The 15052-nt window shown below is 64.3% G+C and overlaps 1 protein-coding gene across 13 annotated transcripts; it reads left to right on the forward strand.

Annotated features, from left to right (window-relative positions):
* Nucleotides 1-12: 12 nt before the first annotated feature.
* UCKL1 (uridine-cytidine kinase 1 like 1) lies at nt 13-14677 on the forward strand. Of its 13 annotated transcripts, XM_087853417.1 has the most exons (16): nt 13-289; nt 8422-8612; nt 8791-8897; nt 9011-9181; nt 9267-9338; nt 10406-10595; nt 10683-10744; nt 11411-11427; nt 12552-12590; nt 13240-13338; nt 13410-13503; nt 13592-13654; nt 13753-13875; nt 14029-14136; nt 14204-14360; nt 14443-14677. In XM_087853417.1, exons 1-16 carry the CDS (start codon nt 177-179, stop codon nt 14520-14522), a joined length of 1686 nt encoding a protein of 561 aa, XP_087709543.1. In that variant the 5' UTR covers nt 13-176; the 3' UTR covers nt 14523-14677. The 13 variants fall into 13 exon arrangements, with proteins under 13 accessions (XP_087709543.1, XP_045650260.1, XP_045650253.1 ...); XM_045794304.2 differs by lacking the exon at nt 12552-12590; XM_045794297.2 differs by lacking the exon at nt 11411-11427 and having other exon boundaries at nt 12552-12571.
* The last annotated feature ends 375 nt before the right edge of the window (nt 14678-15052 follow it).

The following is a 15052-nucleotide window of genomic DNA, read 5'->3' on the forward strand; positions in this document are numbered from 1 at the left end:
GCCGGACTACGAGTCCCGGCATGCACAGCCGTACGGCCTTGTGGGACTTGTAGTTCGCGGGGTGCGCCAGCGAGTTCGGGGCGCAAAGCCTCGAACTACGACTCCCGGAGGCCAGTGCGGCCGGCCCCAGAGCCCCGCCCCGCGGCCGGCGGCCCGCGGCGAGGCCTCTGAGCTCCATGGCGGCGCCCCCAGCCTCTGCTGACGCGCCCCGCTTGCCTCCGCCGCCCGCTGCGGCCGGAGACGGGCCCGACCAGCCAGCGGAGAGGAGCGAGACCGCGTGCGAGGACCGGTAGGCGCGGCGCGCCGGGCACGGGCTGGGGGCCGCGCACGCCCCCTCGCGTCTGCTGCGGGAGGGGGAGGCCCCGGGAGACGGAGCCCCCGCCAGCGGTGCCGAGGGGCGCTGGCCTGCGGGCAGGGGCGACGGCCACGAGCTGGGCCTGGACGCGCGGGGGCTGCCGGCACCCGCGGTGGGAGGGTCCCCGGGGCCTGGCGGAGCCGACGGCGCGGGGCCGAGAGGTGGGACTGTGCGTGCGCCGCCGCTCGCGGTGGCCGGCGGGGACGGGCTCGTGGGCAGGCCGGCCGGGTAAAGCGGATTGTCCTGAAGCTGACTTTGGTGCCCGTCCCGAGGGGCGGGAGCGTGTGCCTCCCTGGCGCTCTGAGGGGGACTCAGGCCCTGCCCCCGCTCCTGCCCCACCCGAGAGGCCAGGGTTCGTGAGTCCGGAGTGCCTTGTGACTGCCCCACCTGTTGTGCCGCACCTCGAGGCGCTGTGGAGGCTTTGCAAGAGTTGGAGTTGGAGGGGTGCAGCGGGGGAAGAGCCATTTTGTCACCCTGACCGGGGAGGTGGAAGAGGCCAAGAGGAAATGGGCTCCTACTTGGTGCTCGTAGGGCTCGGCCCACCAGGGGGTGGCGGCTGAGCCCTGCTCTGGAGCAGCCCCCGCCCTTGAGGGCTGGCTCCTCACTTCGGGGTCTGACCTGTCCCTTAAGGAAGGCTCAGCGACAGCCAGCGGGTGGGGGAGGGGGAATCCAAGGAAGCCGTCGTTCCGGCCTGGGCATCTCATCGCGCGGATTGGATGATGTCTCCAAGGCAGAAATGCTGTGTGCCTGGCCTCTTCCAGGATGGTCTGGATGCCAGGGAGCCACTGTATTGGCAGGGAGAGGAACGAGGCGAGGGGAGCTGCCCTGAGGAGGCTCACACCTTCCCAGCGAAAAGTGACTACATTCTGGCGCAGGATGACTGCGTCTCGTAGACTTGAGTCTGTGATACCTGCCAGTTCCAAAGAGTCTTTGAGTTCGCCCGAGATCAGACAGGGTAACGCCAGATGAGCTCTTGAGAGAAGCACTCACCGAAGACATGGACTGGTGGCAGCTGCAGCTGGTCCCCACCCTGTGTACGGAGTCGGGTAGTGGGCACAGGTGTCCCTCGTGGTGCCCAGGGAGGTGGATGTTGTAGGAAGGGAGCCAGGACCTGCCAGCGGCACGCTTCTCCAGAGGCCCACGGGGTCTGCCCTGGAACTGCCCCCGGACTTCACGGTTCTTCCCCGATGCTGGTAACCTGAGCGCTGTTTCCCTGTGCTGCCCCCACCATCCCTGCACGCCCCCTGAGGGCCCCCGCTGACCATCGCTCCAGCTTCCCTGTCCACATGATTGTGGCTGCGTCTGTGCGGTTAGTCCGCCTCGCCATTGTGTTTTGTTTGTTTGCTCCTCTGGAGGGTCAGGGACCTTGGACACTTCAGCACTGGACGTGCAGGTAGAGCGGTGATAACAGTGAACCCCTTAGGCAGTCTCTCCCTGTGCGGTCCAGGTGGAGATGGGTTTGAACTGTGGGAATGGAGGGAGGCTGACTGGGCCGGTCCAGAGCAGAAGGAACAAGTGGGTTCTGCAGGGAGGTTTCCAGGGTGGTGGGGTAGGGGCCCTGCAAGCCTCTTGAGTCTTCTCAGCCCCTTTAGGGCTGTAGCCTCTCAGCCCCCACAGTACTTGATCTGTCCTGAGAAAGCCCTGGTACCTCTTTGTCCCTGAGCCAGTCTGGGATCCCTAGGGCCAGGCCGCAGTGGATCCGCTCCTCCCTCCTCCATTTGGCCTCATTTTTACTCATCCAGCAAACTTCCCTAAACCCGGACAGGGTGTCAGGCACTTGTGGAGGCCCTGGTGCTGCACGCCCCAACTCTGCAGCCCTGCCCAGGACAGCTCCTGCCTCTGAAGGGGGGGCCGGCCCCTGCCCATGTGTCCACACTGGGGGTCAGGAGGGAGAAGCTCTTGTGGGCAAAGATGGACAGTTCAGTCCTGCCTCCAGGTGCCTCTGAACAGGGAGGCAGACACACCCTTGTTACCTGGGTGGCCAGGAGAGGCTTCTCCTGAGGCGGCTGCCAGGAGTAGCCCCTCTTCAGGTGTGTGAACGGCATGTAGAGTTTTCTCTCTTCCCCGAGCCTCTGTGTTGTTAGAAGCCAAGTCAGGAGAAAAGCTGCAAAGGAGGCCAGGGACTTAGGGATGCAGACCCCTTAACACACTGCAGTAAAGATTCTTTGACCCATCCTCAGCAAGCTGAACCCATTCTTCCTCCTGCTGCCAGGCTAGAGACTGTCTGTGTCCCCTGGCTGAACGCTGGGTGGCCTTGGGGGATGTGCTGGAGTCTACCCCTGGAGGGGCGGGGCGGGTGGCTAGAGTTTCAGGTTTGTTTATGCCTCTAGAAGGCACCTTGGGGCCAAGGGTGTGACGCAGGGCTCAGGACATTCAGCAAGGCGTGGCCTGGAGACACTCCGATTTCCCCAATTTCGCTGTTCTGCTGTGGGTGGGTAGGAGGGGGTTGGCTCTACAGTCCCAAGCAGGCCTGGGGTCTGGAGTTTTTTCCATGGTGTTCTGGGGGGGTGTACCGTGGTCCTCAGCAAGCCTGGGCCAGCAGTATTCCAGCCAGTGCACAGCGGGGGGGTGGGGGCAGTTCACACCCAGGGCCGGCCTGAGCTCTGCCAGGGCCCCACGGCAGTGTTCTTTTCAGCAGGGTCAGTGCTATTAATATCAGGAGAGCACACAGCCCCCAGACGGGTGACCCTCTTAATGCCTTTGGCCTCACACAGAGGCCGGCAGTGGGTCCCGTTCTTTCCTCACGTGGCTCTTCCGACCCCTGCCCCAGCTCCTCGCCTACTGTGCTGCCTGCCCACCCATGGAAGGGCAGTTCAGGTGGTCCCTGAGCTGTCCTGGGGGGCTACTGGGGGTCTAAGCGGCAGAGTGGAGATGTTCTGTACACACCTGGGATCACCCTGCTGTCCGCCGTCCCCTGTGTCCCAGCCATGAGCAGCCCCCCAGCTTACCCTGGCATCAGGATCTCGGGGTGCTGGGCCCTTGGAGCAGAAGGCAGGTGAGTGGCACGCCTGTCATCTTCCGCGGCTGTGGTGAGGCAACCCGCCTTTGCTGTGTCTTGGCCACTCGCACCCCTGCACATCGTGTGTCTAATCGACGTCAGGAGACAAACAGGCCGGGTAGGTGCTCTTGAGGGGCCAGGCTGGGCTGGCCTCTAGCAGGGGCTGGTTTTACTTGGGCTGTCTGTTACAGTTGAGTCTCTGTCCGTTGTGGCTCATAATCCTTTGGTTTGAAATTACCTTTTGTCACTGTGGCTAGAAGCACCCCATCCATCTGCGGACTGGGAGAGGAGATCTTCGGTGCGACATTCCCATTTCCAAGGTCATGTCGCTGAGAAAATGGGGTGAGGCTTGCTCTGAGGTCACAGCGAGGCTTCCTCCCTGCTTCCCAGAGAGAGACGGGGCTTTGGAGAAGGCAGTGGAGCTGGGCTTGGCTGTACACCCAGCCTGATACCGTTCAGACCCGTCACACGCCCCAGATGGGGCGGGTTTCTGGCAAGGCTCTCTCTGGCCTACTTTCCGCTCTTCCTGGCGCATGGGCACTCTTCCCTGGGACGGTGTCTGCCCCGGGCTGTTGGCAGCGTGAGCCTCAGAAGTCATCAGTGGTTGTGGCCGTCACTACCTCAATAGGACAAGGAGCACTCACAAATAAGGACTCAGAGTTTCCTGTTGGAGAGGTCAGGCCACTGCACTGGGGTGAGAAGCAGGGGGATGGGAGCAGTGCCAGCCCCAGGCCTACGCTGCCCTGAGGCAGTCCTGGCTATGGGAGAGAGAGCCTGCGGCACCAGCACACAAGAGCCTGTTCCTGAGATGGTGAGGCCCTCCTCCTTTGCAAGTCGGGTTTTCCACATTAGAGTTTTCTCCCAGAAGGCACAGGGGGAGGGGCCGGGCTGGACTTTGTTTTCTGCCTGCCATCACCCCCAGGGCCACCATGGAGCTTCCTTGCGGCTGCTGGGAGGGCTCCATTCTCCCCAAATGGACCGTCTGTCCTCTCTGGGGTATGTGGGCAGCTGCCAGGAGGGCAGTGCATCGGTGAGCCCCGGGGCTGTGTGCTCAGTGTTGTTAGAGGAGTATGTCCAGGGCCTGGAGACACCCCTGCTTGTTCTCTCCTGCCCCCCCCAACCTTCCCCACCCCCTCTGTGTCCATCTCTGGCTTGACCGAGCGGGAATGTGGGAAGCACCGCTGGGGCAGCTCCATGCTTGGCAGAGTCCCCTTCACACTGACTGTTGGGTGGCAGTGCCTGTCCCCAGAGCTGCAGAGGTGACACCGAGCACACAGACTGGCTAATTACCTCCATTGCTGGCTCCTCGTGCTGTCCTGACAACGAGGAGCTGTGGCAGCCCTGTGTTGTCTGTCCCCCCGGGATGTGCCATGTGGCTCCTGTCCTGTAATGGCAGGTTTCTTACTGCTAGGACTTGTGCGGCAGGTGTCCTCAGAGCCCTCAGGCACTGCTGGTGTGATTTGTCCCGCCTCTGGCTTTAGCGAATTCCTTCCGCTACCTGCTACTCTGAAACGCGTGGGCACACCGTCCTCCTGGCTCTTGGCAGCACCAGGTGCTCTGGGCGGACTGCACAGCTGGGAACATCAGCGTTCCCAAGGCGGAGATGCCCGGGCTGTTCCAGAGGCAGAAAGGCAGTCTCATGGCCCTCGGCAAGCTGGCACCGCCCTCACTGGCCGGATTCCTGGCACCCCATGGCCTCACACTGCTGGGTGTAGCGGTGGTAGCAGGCTTGGTCTGTGCTTATAAGACATTCAACGTGGCAGGAGTCCCAAACCCTGGTCCCCAGGGCAATCTTGGCATGTCTGCATCTTTTTTCTGTGTGTCCCGCTTTGCTCGTATGCATTGACACGAAGGTGCGTGCGGGTGAGCACGCCGCGTTTGCTGGGTTCTAGAAATGGGTTCACATCTTACTGCACTTGGCTTTCTCAGCTAAGCAGACTTCAGGACACCTTCTCAGGCTTTCATGCTAGTGAGCAGTGTTTTTCTCTGGGGTCCCAGACCAGGGGTGGACAAGCTAGTGCTGCAGGCAACATCCTACAAGGCCTGACCGGCCCAGTACATGCACCTGACTCCCTGCATGTTCCTCCCACCCACTGGGGCTCTGCCCAGACGGTCAGCAGCTGCAGCGGCCCCCACCGGCCTTGCAGCCTCTGGACCAGGTCTGCAGGGTGGTATTTTGACCAGCCCAGCCCTTCTTTTCTGCGGTGGCCAGAAGTGCCTCCTCCCCGAGCTTGTCCTGGCCCTGTGGCCATCTTTACACCTGGCTTTTGTGACCAGGCCGGTCAGCACAGACTCTGAGCAGGCATCAAGCAGGCACTACCTCCCAACTGGGCCACTCAGCCAAACTGAGTCTCCCCAGAGCTGTCACTGTTGGGATTTGAGGCGTTGGGCCGGCAGTCACACCATGTCCCTTAGGAACCAATGGGAAGTCAGCATATCACGTCGGCACGAGGGGTACAGCACAGGCGGGAGCAGGACGCAGATGCTGTCTGTGCCTTCCCCAGATTGGGTTTTCCAGCTGCGGCTCCTGGGGACTTCTGCCTTCTCGGTCTTCAGTGTGCTGGACGGCAAGAAGCAAGGGCTGCCCTACGGGCCACCCCCAGCCCAGGGACTCCCTCCCGCACCCCCCAGCCCAGGGACTCCCTCCTGTACCTCCCGCACCCCCCAGCCCAGGGACTCCCTCCCGTACCCCCCAGCCCAGGGACTCTCTCCTGCACCCCCCAGCCCAGGGACTCCCTCCCTCACCCCCCAGCCCAGAGACTCCCTCCCGTACCCCCCAGCCCAGGGACTCTCTCCTGCACCCCCCAGCCCAGGGACTCTCTCCCTCACCCCCCAGCCCAGAGACTCCTTCCCGCACCCCCCAGCCCAGGGACTCCCTCCTGTACCTCCCTCACCCCCCAGCCCAGGGACTCCCTCCCGTACCCCCCAGCCCAGGGACTCTCTCCTGCACCCCCCAGCCCAGAGACTCCTTCCCGCACCCCCCAGCCCAGGGACTCCCTCCTGTACCTCCCTCACCCCCCAGCCCAGGGACTCCCTCCCGTACCCCTCAGCCCAGGGACTCCCTCCCGCACCCCCCAGCCCAGGGACTCCCTCCCACACCCCCCAGCCCAGAGACTCCCTCCCGTACCCCCCAGCCCAGGGACTCCTTCCCGTACCCCCCAGCCCAGGGACTCCTTCCCGCACCCCCCAGCCCAGGGACTCCCTCCTGTACCTCCCTCACCCCCCAGCCCAGGGACTCCCTCCCATACCCCCAGCCCAGGGACTCCTTCCCGCACCCCCCAGCCCAGGGACTCCCTCCTGTACCTCCCTCACCCCCCAGCCCAGGGACTCCCTCCCATACCCCCAGCCCAGGGACTCCTTCCCGCACCCCCCAGCCCAGGGACTCCCTCCTGTACCTCCCTCACCCCCCAGCCCAGGGACTCCCTCCCGTACCCCCAGCCCAGAGACTCCCTCCCGTACCCCCCAGCCCAGGGACTCCCTCCCGCACCCCCCAGCCCAGGGACTCCCTCCCTCACCCCCCAGCCCAGAGACTCCCTCCCGTACCCCCAGCCCAGGGACTCCTTCCCGCACCCCCCAGCCCAGGGACTCCCTCCTGTACCTCCCTCACCCCCCAGCCCAGGGACTCCCTCCCTCACCCCCCAGCCCAGAGACTCCCTCCCGTACCCCCCAGCCCAGGGACTCCCTCCCTCACCCCCCAGCCCAGAGACTCCCTCCCGTACCCCCCAGCCCAGGGACTCCCTCCCGCACCCCCCAGCCCAGGGACTCCCTCCTGTACCTCCCTCACCCCCCAGCCCAGGGACTCCCTCCCTCACCCCCCAGCCCAGGGACTCCCTCCCGCACCCCCCAGCCCAGGGACTCCCTCCTATACCTCCCTCACCCCCCAGCCCAGGGACTCCCTCCCTCACCCCCCAGCCCAGGGACTCTCTCCCGTACCCCCCAGCCCAGGGACTCCTTCCCGCACCCCCCAGCCCAGGGACTCCCTCCTGTACCTCCCGCACCCCCCAGCCCAGGGACTCCCTCCCGTACCCCCCAGCCCAGGGACTCTCTCCTGCACCCCCCAGCCCAGGGACTCCCTCCCTCACCCCCCAGCCCAGAGACTCCCTCCCGTACCCCCCAGCCCAGGGACTCCTTCCCGCACCCCCCAGCCCAGGGACTCCCTCCTGTACCTCCCTCACCCCCCAGCCCAGGGACTCCCTCCCGTACCCCCCAGCCCAGGGACTCTCTCCTGCACCCCCCAGCCCAGGGACTCCCTCCCTCACCCCCCAGCCCAGAGACTCCCTCCCGTACCCCCCAGCCCAGGGACTCCTTCCCGCACCCCCCAGCCCAGGGACTCCCTCCTGTACCTCCCTCACCCCCCAGCCCAGGGACTCCCTCCCGTACCCCCCAGCCCAGGGACTCTCTCCTGCACCCCCCAGCCCAGGGACTCCCTCCCTCACCCCCCAGCCCAGAGACTCCCTCCCGTACCCCCCAGCCCAGGGACTCCTTCCCGTACCCCCCAGACCAAGGACTCCTTCCTGCACCGCCCAGCCCAGGGACTCCCTCCTGGCACCTCCCACACCCCCCAGCCCAGGGACTCCCTCCCGTACCCCCCAGCCCAGGGATTCCCTCCTGCACCCATCTCCTCTGCCAGCCCGCTCAGCTTTCCCGTCAGCAGCCTCTCTGTCCGGGAGCCCCTCTCCCCGTGTGCCCCTCAGGGTGGCAGGGATTGGATCTTACAAAGAGTGTTGTGGGAGGGAACATGGTCCTTGATGGGGTCCTGACTGCCCCTGGTGTGCTCCCCTCTCATCTGAGGGGACAGGGGCCAGGCCCAGGATGGCACTCCTCATTTCCCCTAATGCCGTTTGCTGTCCCTCTGAATGTGTGTGGGCAATGACAGTTCAAGGCCAGGAGCCCTGTGGATGGGCTGCAGGCAGCGTTCTTGTGCCCCCAGTTGAGTCTGCCCAGCTTGGCCATGCCCATGTGCCTGCGTGTGGGGTGGACCCCGGGGCCGGCCACACCAGGCCTGACGCAGGATGGCGGGGTGGCTGGTGGCCCTGGGCAGAGGCAGGCATGTCCTCCTCCTCTGCAGCAGCAATGCAGAATCCTTGGACAGGCTCCTCCCGCCCGTGGGTACCAGGCGCTCACCCCGGAGGCGCACCACCAGCCAGTGCAAATCTGAGCCACCCCTGCTACGCACCAGCAAGCGCACCATCTACACGGCCGGACGGCCGCCCTGGTACAATGAGCATGGCACACAGTCCAAGGAGGCCTTTGCCATCGGTGAGCAAGGCAGGACCTGCCATCCAACACCCAAGTGGCGTTGCCGCTAACGTGGGCTGCCTCGGGCACTTGAGTGGGGTCAAGCCTGGGGAGCAGGGGAGGGAAGCTGCAGGCAGAGTGTTGGGGGCAGGGCTGGCCCTGCTGCCTTTGCTCAGGGTCTCTCTGCCCCTTTCTGCAGGCCTGGGAGGTGGCAGTGCCTCCGGGAAGACAACTGTGGCCAGGATGATCATTGAGGCCCTAGACGTGCCCTGGGTGGTCTTGCTGTCCATGGACTCCTTCTACAAGGTGAGGAGCACACCTGCCCACGCGGGCCACATCCGCAGAGGGCCTGGATGCCCTGCCCCTGTCCCAGGGATGGTGCGGAGGGCACACAGAGCCCCTAGCGCCTCCTCCCACAGGTGCTGACCACGCAGCAGCAGGAGCAGGCTGCCCACAACAACTTCAACTTCGACCATCCAGACGCCTTTGACTTTGACCTCATCGTGTCCACCCTCAAGAAGCTGAAACAGGGCAAGAGCGTCAAGGTGCCTGTCTACGACTTCACCACCCACAGCCGGAAGAAGGACTGGGTAGGCCCAGTGGGCTCGGGCTGTGCGTGCCCGCCTGGGAACATGGCAGGCATGGCAGGCGACCAGCTGCACGATTCCTTTGCAGAAAACACTCTATGGTGCAAACGTTATCATCTTCGAGGGCATCATGGCCTTTGCTGACAAGACGTTGCTGGAGGTGAGGGCAGCAAGGCTTATGGTCTGGCTGGGAATGCCCATCCCTGCTTAGTCCCCTGCTTCTCCTGTGGTTCTAACCTTAAACTTGCCTCCTCCAAGCAGGACAAGCCACTCACTCTGTCCCCGTGGTACGTGGTCACTGTCCCCCCCGGTGGTGTGGTCACTGGCTGTTGGATGGGGAATGGCTGCTCTCTGGAGAGTGGGTCAAGGACATTGGGTGGAACAGACCCACCACTCCCACAGAGAGAGTGGAAATGCCTTTGGTGCGGGAGGCGGCCTAAGGAGGGGCTCACTCCCAGGTATGGGTGCAAGCCCTGGGCCAGCGCCTTGACCTTCTCTTCTTATGTTTGCTCGCCATCTTGTCTCTGTTTCCTTTGCTGCTCTCTGGGGCCCATGCAGTCACTGAGGTCAGAGTGACCTTGGGGTAGTGGGTGCTGGTTCACATGTGCATGCACATGCGTGCTCTTGCCTGGGATGGAGATGGCCCCCTGTGTCTGTGCTGTCCAGCCCCCTGGGAGGCATGCACAGCTGCGTCCTTCCTGCCAGGCCCTGCTGTGGGTGGCTCCCTCTTCCGCCCCCACTGAGGCCCATGTGGGAGGCCTGTGCTCTGGTCCTTGTTCCTTGTAGTTCTGAGGCCAGTGAGTTTGGGCTCAGGCCCAAGAACCCTGTTGCCTACCAGGCAGTAGTCCCCAGCCCCTCAACAGCCCCTTTAGGGCCAGACCTGAACTCACCAAGCCCGAGCACTGTGGTGGGGGGTATGGTGGGGAGGGGACAAGTCTCCTGTCCCCTGACATGTGTGAGGGCACACAGACAGCTGACGACCCATAGTAATGGTACCAGCTCCACCTTGCCTCTGCAGCCAGTGTCCATCTGGTGCCCTTTGACTGAAGCCCCTGGGGGACAGCACCCTCCCCATTTACCTGCCCCCACACATTTCCCCACACCCATGCACACTGCCAGCCACACCTCTGAGGTGCCCGAAGGTCTTTGCAGGAGCTGGTCCCTAGGTCGCCCACACCGGCCCTGCTGGTGCCGTGCCCCACTCAGCACCCCGCTCTCCCCATCCAGCTCCTAGACATGAAGATTTTTGTGGACACAGACTCTGACATCCGCCTTGTGCGGCGGCTGCGCCGGGACATTAGCGAGCGAGGCCGAGACATCGAGGGTGTCATCAAGCAATACAACAAGTTCGTCAAACCTGCCTTCGACCAGTACATCCAGCCCACTATGCGTGTGGCAGACATCGTGGTGCCCTGGGGTGAGCCTGCAGACCCAGCTGCCATTGTGAGTGTGGGCAGCGGGGGCTTCGGACCCCATGTGACCCTCCTAACCTGTCCCGTCGCAGGGAGCGGGAACACAGTGGCCATTGACCTGATCGTGCAGCATATGCACAGCCAGCTGGAGGAGGTGAGCCAGCTGGGCTCGGTCCCCAGGTCCCTGCAGCCCCCCAGCCCACACCCTGCTCCCCTGCTGCCACCAACCACGGCCGCCTGCTGTGCAGCCCCCTTGGCTTCACTGTCCCCCTCCAGTGTCCCAGGCTGGTTCAGTCAGCCCCCAGCGCTCTGTGCTGGCCAGAGGCCCCTGGGTTTCCTGAGAAAGTGTGGGGTGCAGAGGTGCCTTCTGATACTCCAGGCCGAGCTGAGCCTTGAGTGGGAGGGTCCACTCCTGTTCCTCCCAAACCTTCAGGGGATCATTGGGTTTTAGTGCCAAGGCCCGCATCCTGAGCACTCCAGGAGGGATGCCCCAACCTGAAGTTACATGCCCTGGGCTGGCTAAGGGCACTGCCACTCTGGGCAGGCTTTATAATGGGGTGCTGGAGGCCTGAAATCTGAGCCCCGGGAGCCCTGGCTCTTCGTGCCCAGTCCAGAGGGTGCCCAGGATACGGGCCATAAGAGCTGGCTCCCTCCCGTGGTTGGTGGCCACCTGGGATGGTCCCTTGGGCCTATGGCAGGTCCATTCCCGGGTGGGGGTGGCCCGGAGGGCCGAGGTGTCCGGTGACTGCAAGGTGAGCAGTGCTCCCGCCACTGACACGCCACCCCCGTTCCCTTGTGTCTCCCTGTGTTGCTGCCGCAGCGTGAGCTCAGTGTCAGGTAAGACTTCCCACACCTGTCTGCGCAGAAGGAGGCATTTCCAGCATCCACAGGCAGCTCGGAATTTGGGTTGTCACCTGGGCAGGTGGGAGGGTCCTCTCCTGTCATGCCGATCCCCTGTGGCAGCCCTGCCCCAGGCGAAGAAAGGATGGTGTGGTGGCCCCCACACTGCTTGTGTCTGTCTTTGCTGGCAGATGAGGAAACTAAGAGAGAGAGGTTAAGGAACTTGCCCAGGATCACACAGTGCCCTGACTCTATGCTGGTCAGACCTCTCTGGAGGCCTCTCCCCGACATGGGGCTGGTTGCATGGGGTCTGACGCCAGAGGGCACAGCTGTCCTGAGCCAGCACTGCTGCCCCCCAACCCCCCGTCAGCAGTCACAGGCATGTCCCTCGGCAGCCAGAGGGTCCTCTGCCTGATCTGAGGGTCCAGTCTGGATGCCCCCAGATGGTGGTGAGACCCCAACCGCCTGACCCCCTGCCCACTCTCTCCGGAGAGAGAGCCAGGAGGAGCTCTGAACTCACAGGGGAGAGTGGATGAAACACCCATCCCACACAGTGTCCAGCATGAATGACCTGCCTTGAGCCTGGGCTTTCTGTGGCATTGGGGTGCACCAGGAGAGCCCCAGTTCACGCTCAGGAGCCCTGAAGCTGCTGCGTTGGGAGCGGCCCCTGCAGCGTGCTGCCCTCCATGAGTCACCGCTTGGCTCTCATCTAGACCCAGCACCTGCAGGTCTTGCACTGCCAGGCCCCCTGGAAGCCTTTGTCCTGAAAATCAAGTTTCCAGGGTGTCAAACTTGAAAAAAACACCTCAGCGCAGCCGGCTAGTTTCCCTTCTCTGGCCAGCCAAGGAAGTGGTGACCCGTGGGCAGGAAGCCACCGGCAGCGGGGGTGCGGGCCGGTGCAGGCACTCATGCTCCTGTGCTGCCAGCCACACCAAGGAGAACAAAGCCCCCCAGGGTCTCGCCCTGCCACCTGCCTTTTCTCTTGCTCAGGCCAGCTGGTGGCCGCAGGGACTCGCTCCCGTGCTAAATGGTCTTTTTCTCTCTGTTCTTTTCCGCCTCTTTGTAAACCCTTGGGTTTCCTGCCCTGTTCCCTCCCTGAACACTCTTCACCTGGCGAGCAGAGGAAGCTGCGCTGGGATATGTGAGGACAGAGTGCTGCTGTGCTGTGCGCTGGGGGGGGGGGGGGGGGCTGCTCCCGCACGCCCCTGCCCGCCCGGCCCCCTCTGCTCCGCCCTGCCCTTCCCCCAGCTCTGCCCCTCCCCGCCCCCTCTGCTCCGCCCTGCCGCTCCCCCCTGCTCCTTTCCCCACCCTGGGCACGGTGCAGCAGGGCAGGCCCTGAGCCAAATTTGCCCGCGCGTCTCCTGAGGGGGCCGTGCATCCCCTGGAGGGAAGAGTCAGGGCGAGGCTTGGCCCTGAAGCTCAGCTGTTTCCCAGGGAGACATGTTCTGGGATTGAGGACCAGTTGCCCATCCTGGGGCTGAGATTCCTTCGCCCTCCCGCAACCTGGTCCCCTTTTGCTTTCTCCGAGCAAGCAAGCAAGCGCAGGAGGGAATCTGGGTTGGGAGGGGGGCTCACACCACAGCCCCTCCTTTCCCACCTGATGGTCAGCTGCTCTGCTCAACCTTCGCCTGGCGGGGTATTTGGGGGTTGGGGTCCTCCCTCCAGATCAGCCACAGGGAGGCGGCGGCCCCCACCTGCACACCTCGTTGTCCCCATCACGTGCGCCCCCCACACAGTGTCCGGAGTGGGAGGATGGGGCTCAGGGAGAAGACACCCCTTCTTGAGCCCCCAATCGGTTTGTGTTCCCAGGGCCGCGCTGGCCTCGGCGCACCAGTGCCACCCCCTGCCCCGGACGCTGAGTGTGCTCAAGAGCACGCCGCAGGTGCGGGGCATGCACACCATCATCAGGTGAGGGCCCTTGGGTGCGGCGAGGTGGCCCCTGGCGGCCCACACCTCTGCTTAACCCAGCCGCTCCGCAGGGACAAGGAGACCAGCCGTGACGAGTTCATCTTCTACTCCAAAAGGCTGATGCGGTTGCTCATTGAGCACGCGCTCTCCTTCCTGCCCTTCCAGGTGCGGAGCAGGGTGTGGGGCGGGTGTCCGGGACGGGCGGGGGGCGGCTCCCGGTTCTCACGAGCGTCCCCACGCCCTTTGTGCGCAGGACTGCGTGGTGCAGACCCCGCAGGGACAGGACTACGCGGGCAAATGCTATGCGGGGAAGCAGGTACCAGCCGGCCGCGGCCCGGGGGCGGGGCTGGGGAGGCCCGGGAGGTGGGAGGTCCGGCCAGCTCATCCCCCCCCTCCCCACCTCCGGGCCCCCAGATCACTGGCGTGTCCATCCTGCGTGCGGGGGAGACCATGGAGCCGGCTCTGCGGGCCGTGTGCAAAGATGTGCGCATAGGCACCATTCTCATCCAGACCAACCAGCTCACCGGGGAGCCCGAGGTGCGGGGCTGAGGGGCTCCGGGAGGCGGGGGGTGGGGGCTGGGGAAGGGACAGCGGGGCCGGGAAGGGGGCACCGGGGCGCCCGAGGTGCGGGGGCGGGAGCCCGAAGGGCAACCGTAGGTTCGGGCGGGCTCTGACTGTGGCCCCTCGCAGCTCCACTACCTGCGGCTGCCCAAGGACATTAGTGACGACCACGTGATCCTGATGGACTGCACCGTGTCCACCGGCGCGGCAGCCATGATGGCTGTGCGTGTGCTCCTGGTGAGTGGGCGCAGGGGGCTGCGCGGGGCAGGGCCGGGTCGGAATTTACCGGCCCCTTCCTGCGCAGGACCATGACGTTCCCGAGGACAAGATCTTCCTGCTGTCGCTGCTCATGGCGGAGATGGGTGTTCACTCGGTGGCCTATGCGTTCCCACGAGTGAGAATCATCACCACGGCGGTGGACAAGCGCGTCAATGACCTGTTCCGCATCATCCCTGGCATCGGTGAGCCTGCCCGGGCCGGTCGGTGGCGCACCAGGGCCTGAGGGCCTGAGTGCTCACCGCAAGGGTCTGTCTCTTTACCCAGGTAACTTCGGTGACCGCTACTTTGGGACGGACGCGGCGCCTGACGGCAGCGATGAGGAGGAAGTGGCCTGCACGAGCTAGCGGCCGCTCTGAGCCTCGCTGCTCTTGCCGCCACCCAGCCTCTTCCTGCCTCGTGGCCTTGCTTACAGCGATGTCCTAACTTATTTTAATTAAAAAGGATGTTACCACTGTAACTTACTCTATACATTTTATAAAATAAAGTTTGGGAAAATGAAGCCGTGCCTGGTTAGCTGGGGGGCACGCGAGTGCTGTCCTGCCTGGGACCTGGGCTTGAGGGGTAGCCCCAGTCCCCAGGCTGCAGGGCCCCCATGGAGAGGAAGGGAGTCGAGGAGCCTGGTCAGAATCTCGCCTTATCCTCAGCAGAACAGGCGTTCCTGGTCCTGCCCTAGGCTTTCCCTAGAGTCCAGGCTCAGTATCAGATTTAGGAGGGCAGAGCTGGGGGCCGCAGCTCCTGGCTCTGCCAGATGGGCCCCTGGTCTGGACCTAGGGCTCTGGGTCTCAAGAGATGGCCTCTGCAGCCACCCACCACCCCCGCCCCCCCCCACGTGTTTGTACTGTCGGGGAACCCACCGGAAATCGGTGTGTAGGCG

This window comes from Ursus americanus, chromosome 22, assembly GCF_024610735.1.
Source record: "Ursus americanus isolate L20-20 chromosome 22, mUrsAme1.1.p, whole genome shotgun sequence".
Taxonomy (NCBI): Eukaryota; Metazoa; Chordata; class Mammalia; order Carnivora; family Ursidae; genus Ursus; species Ursus americanus.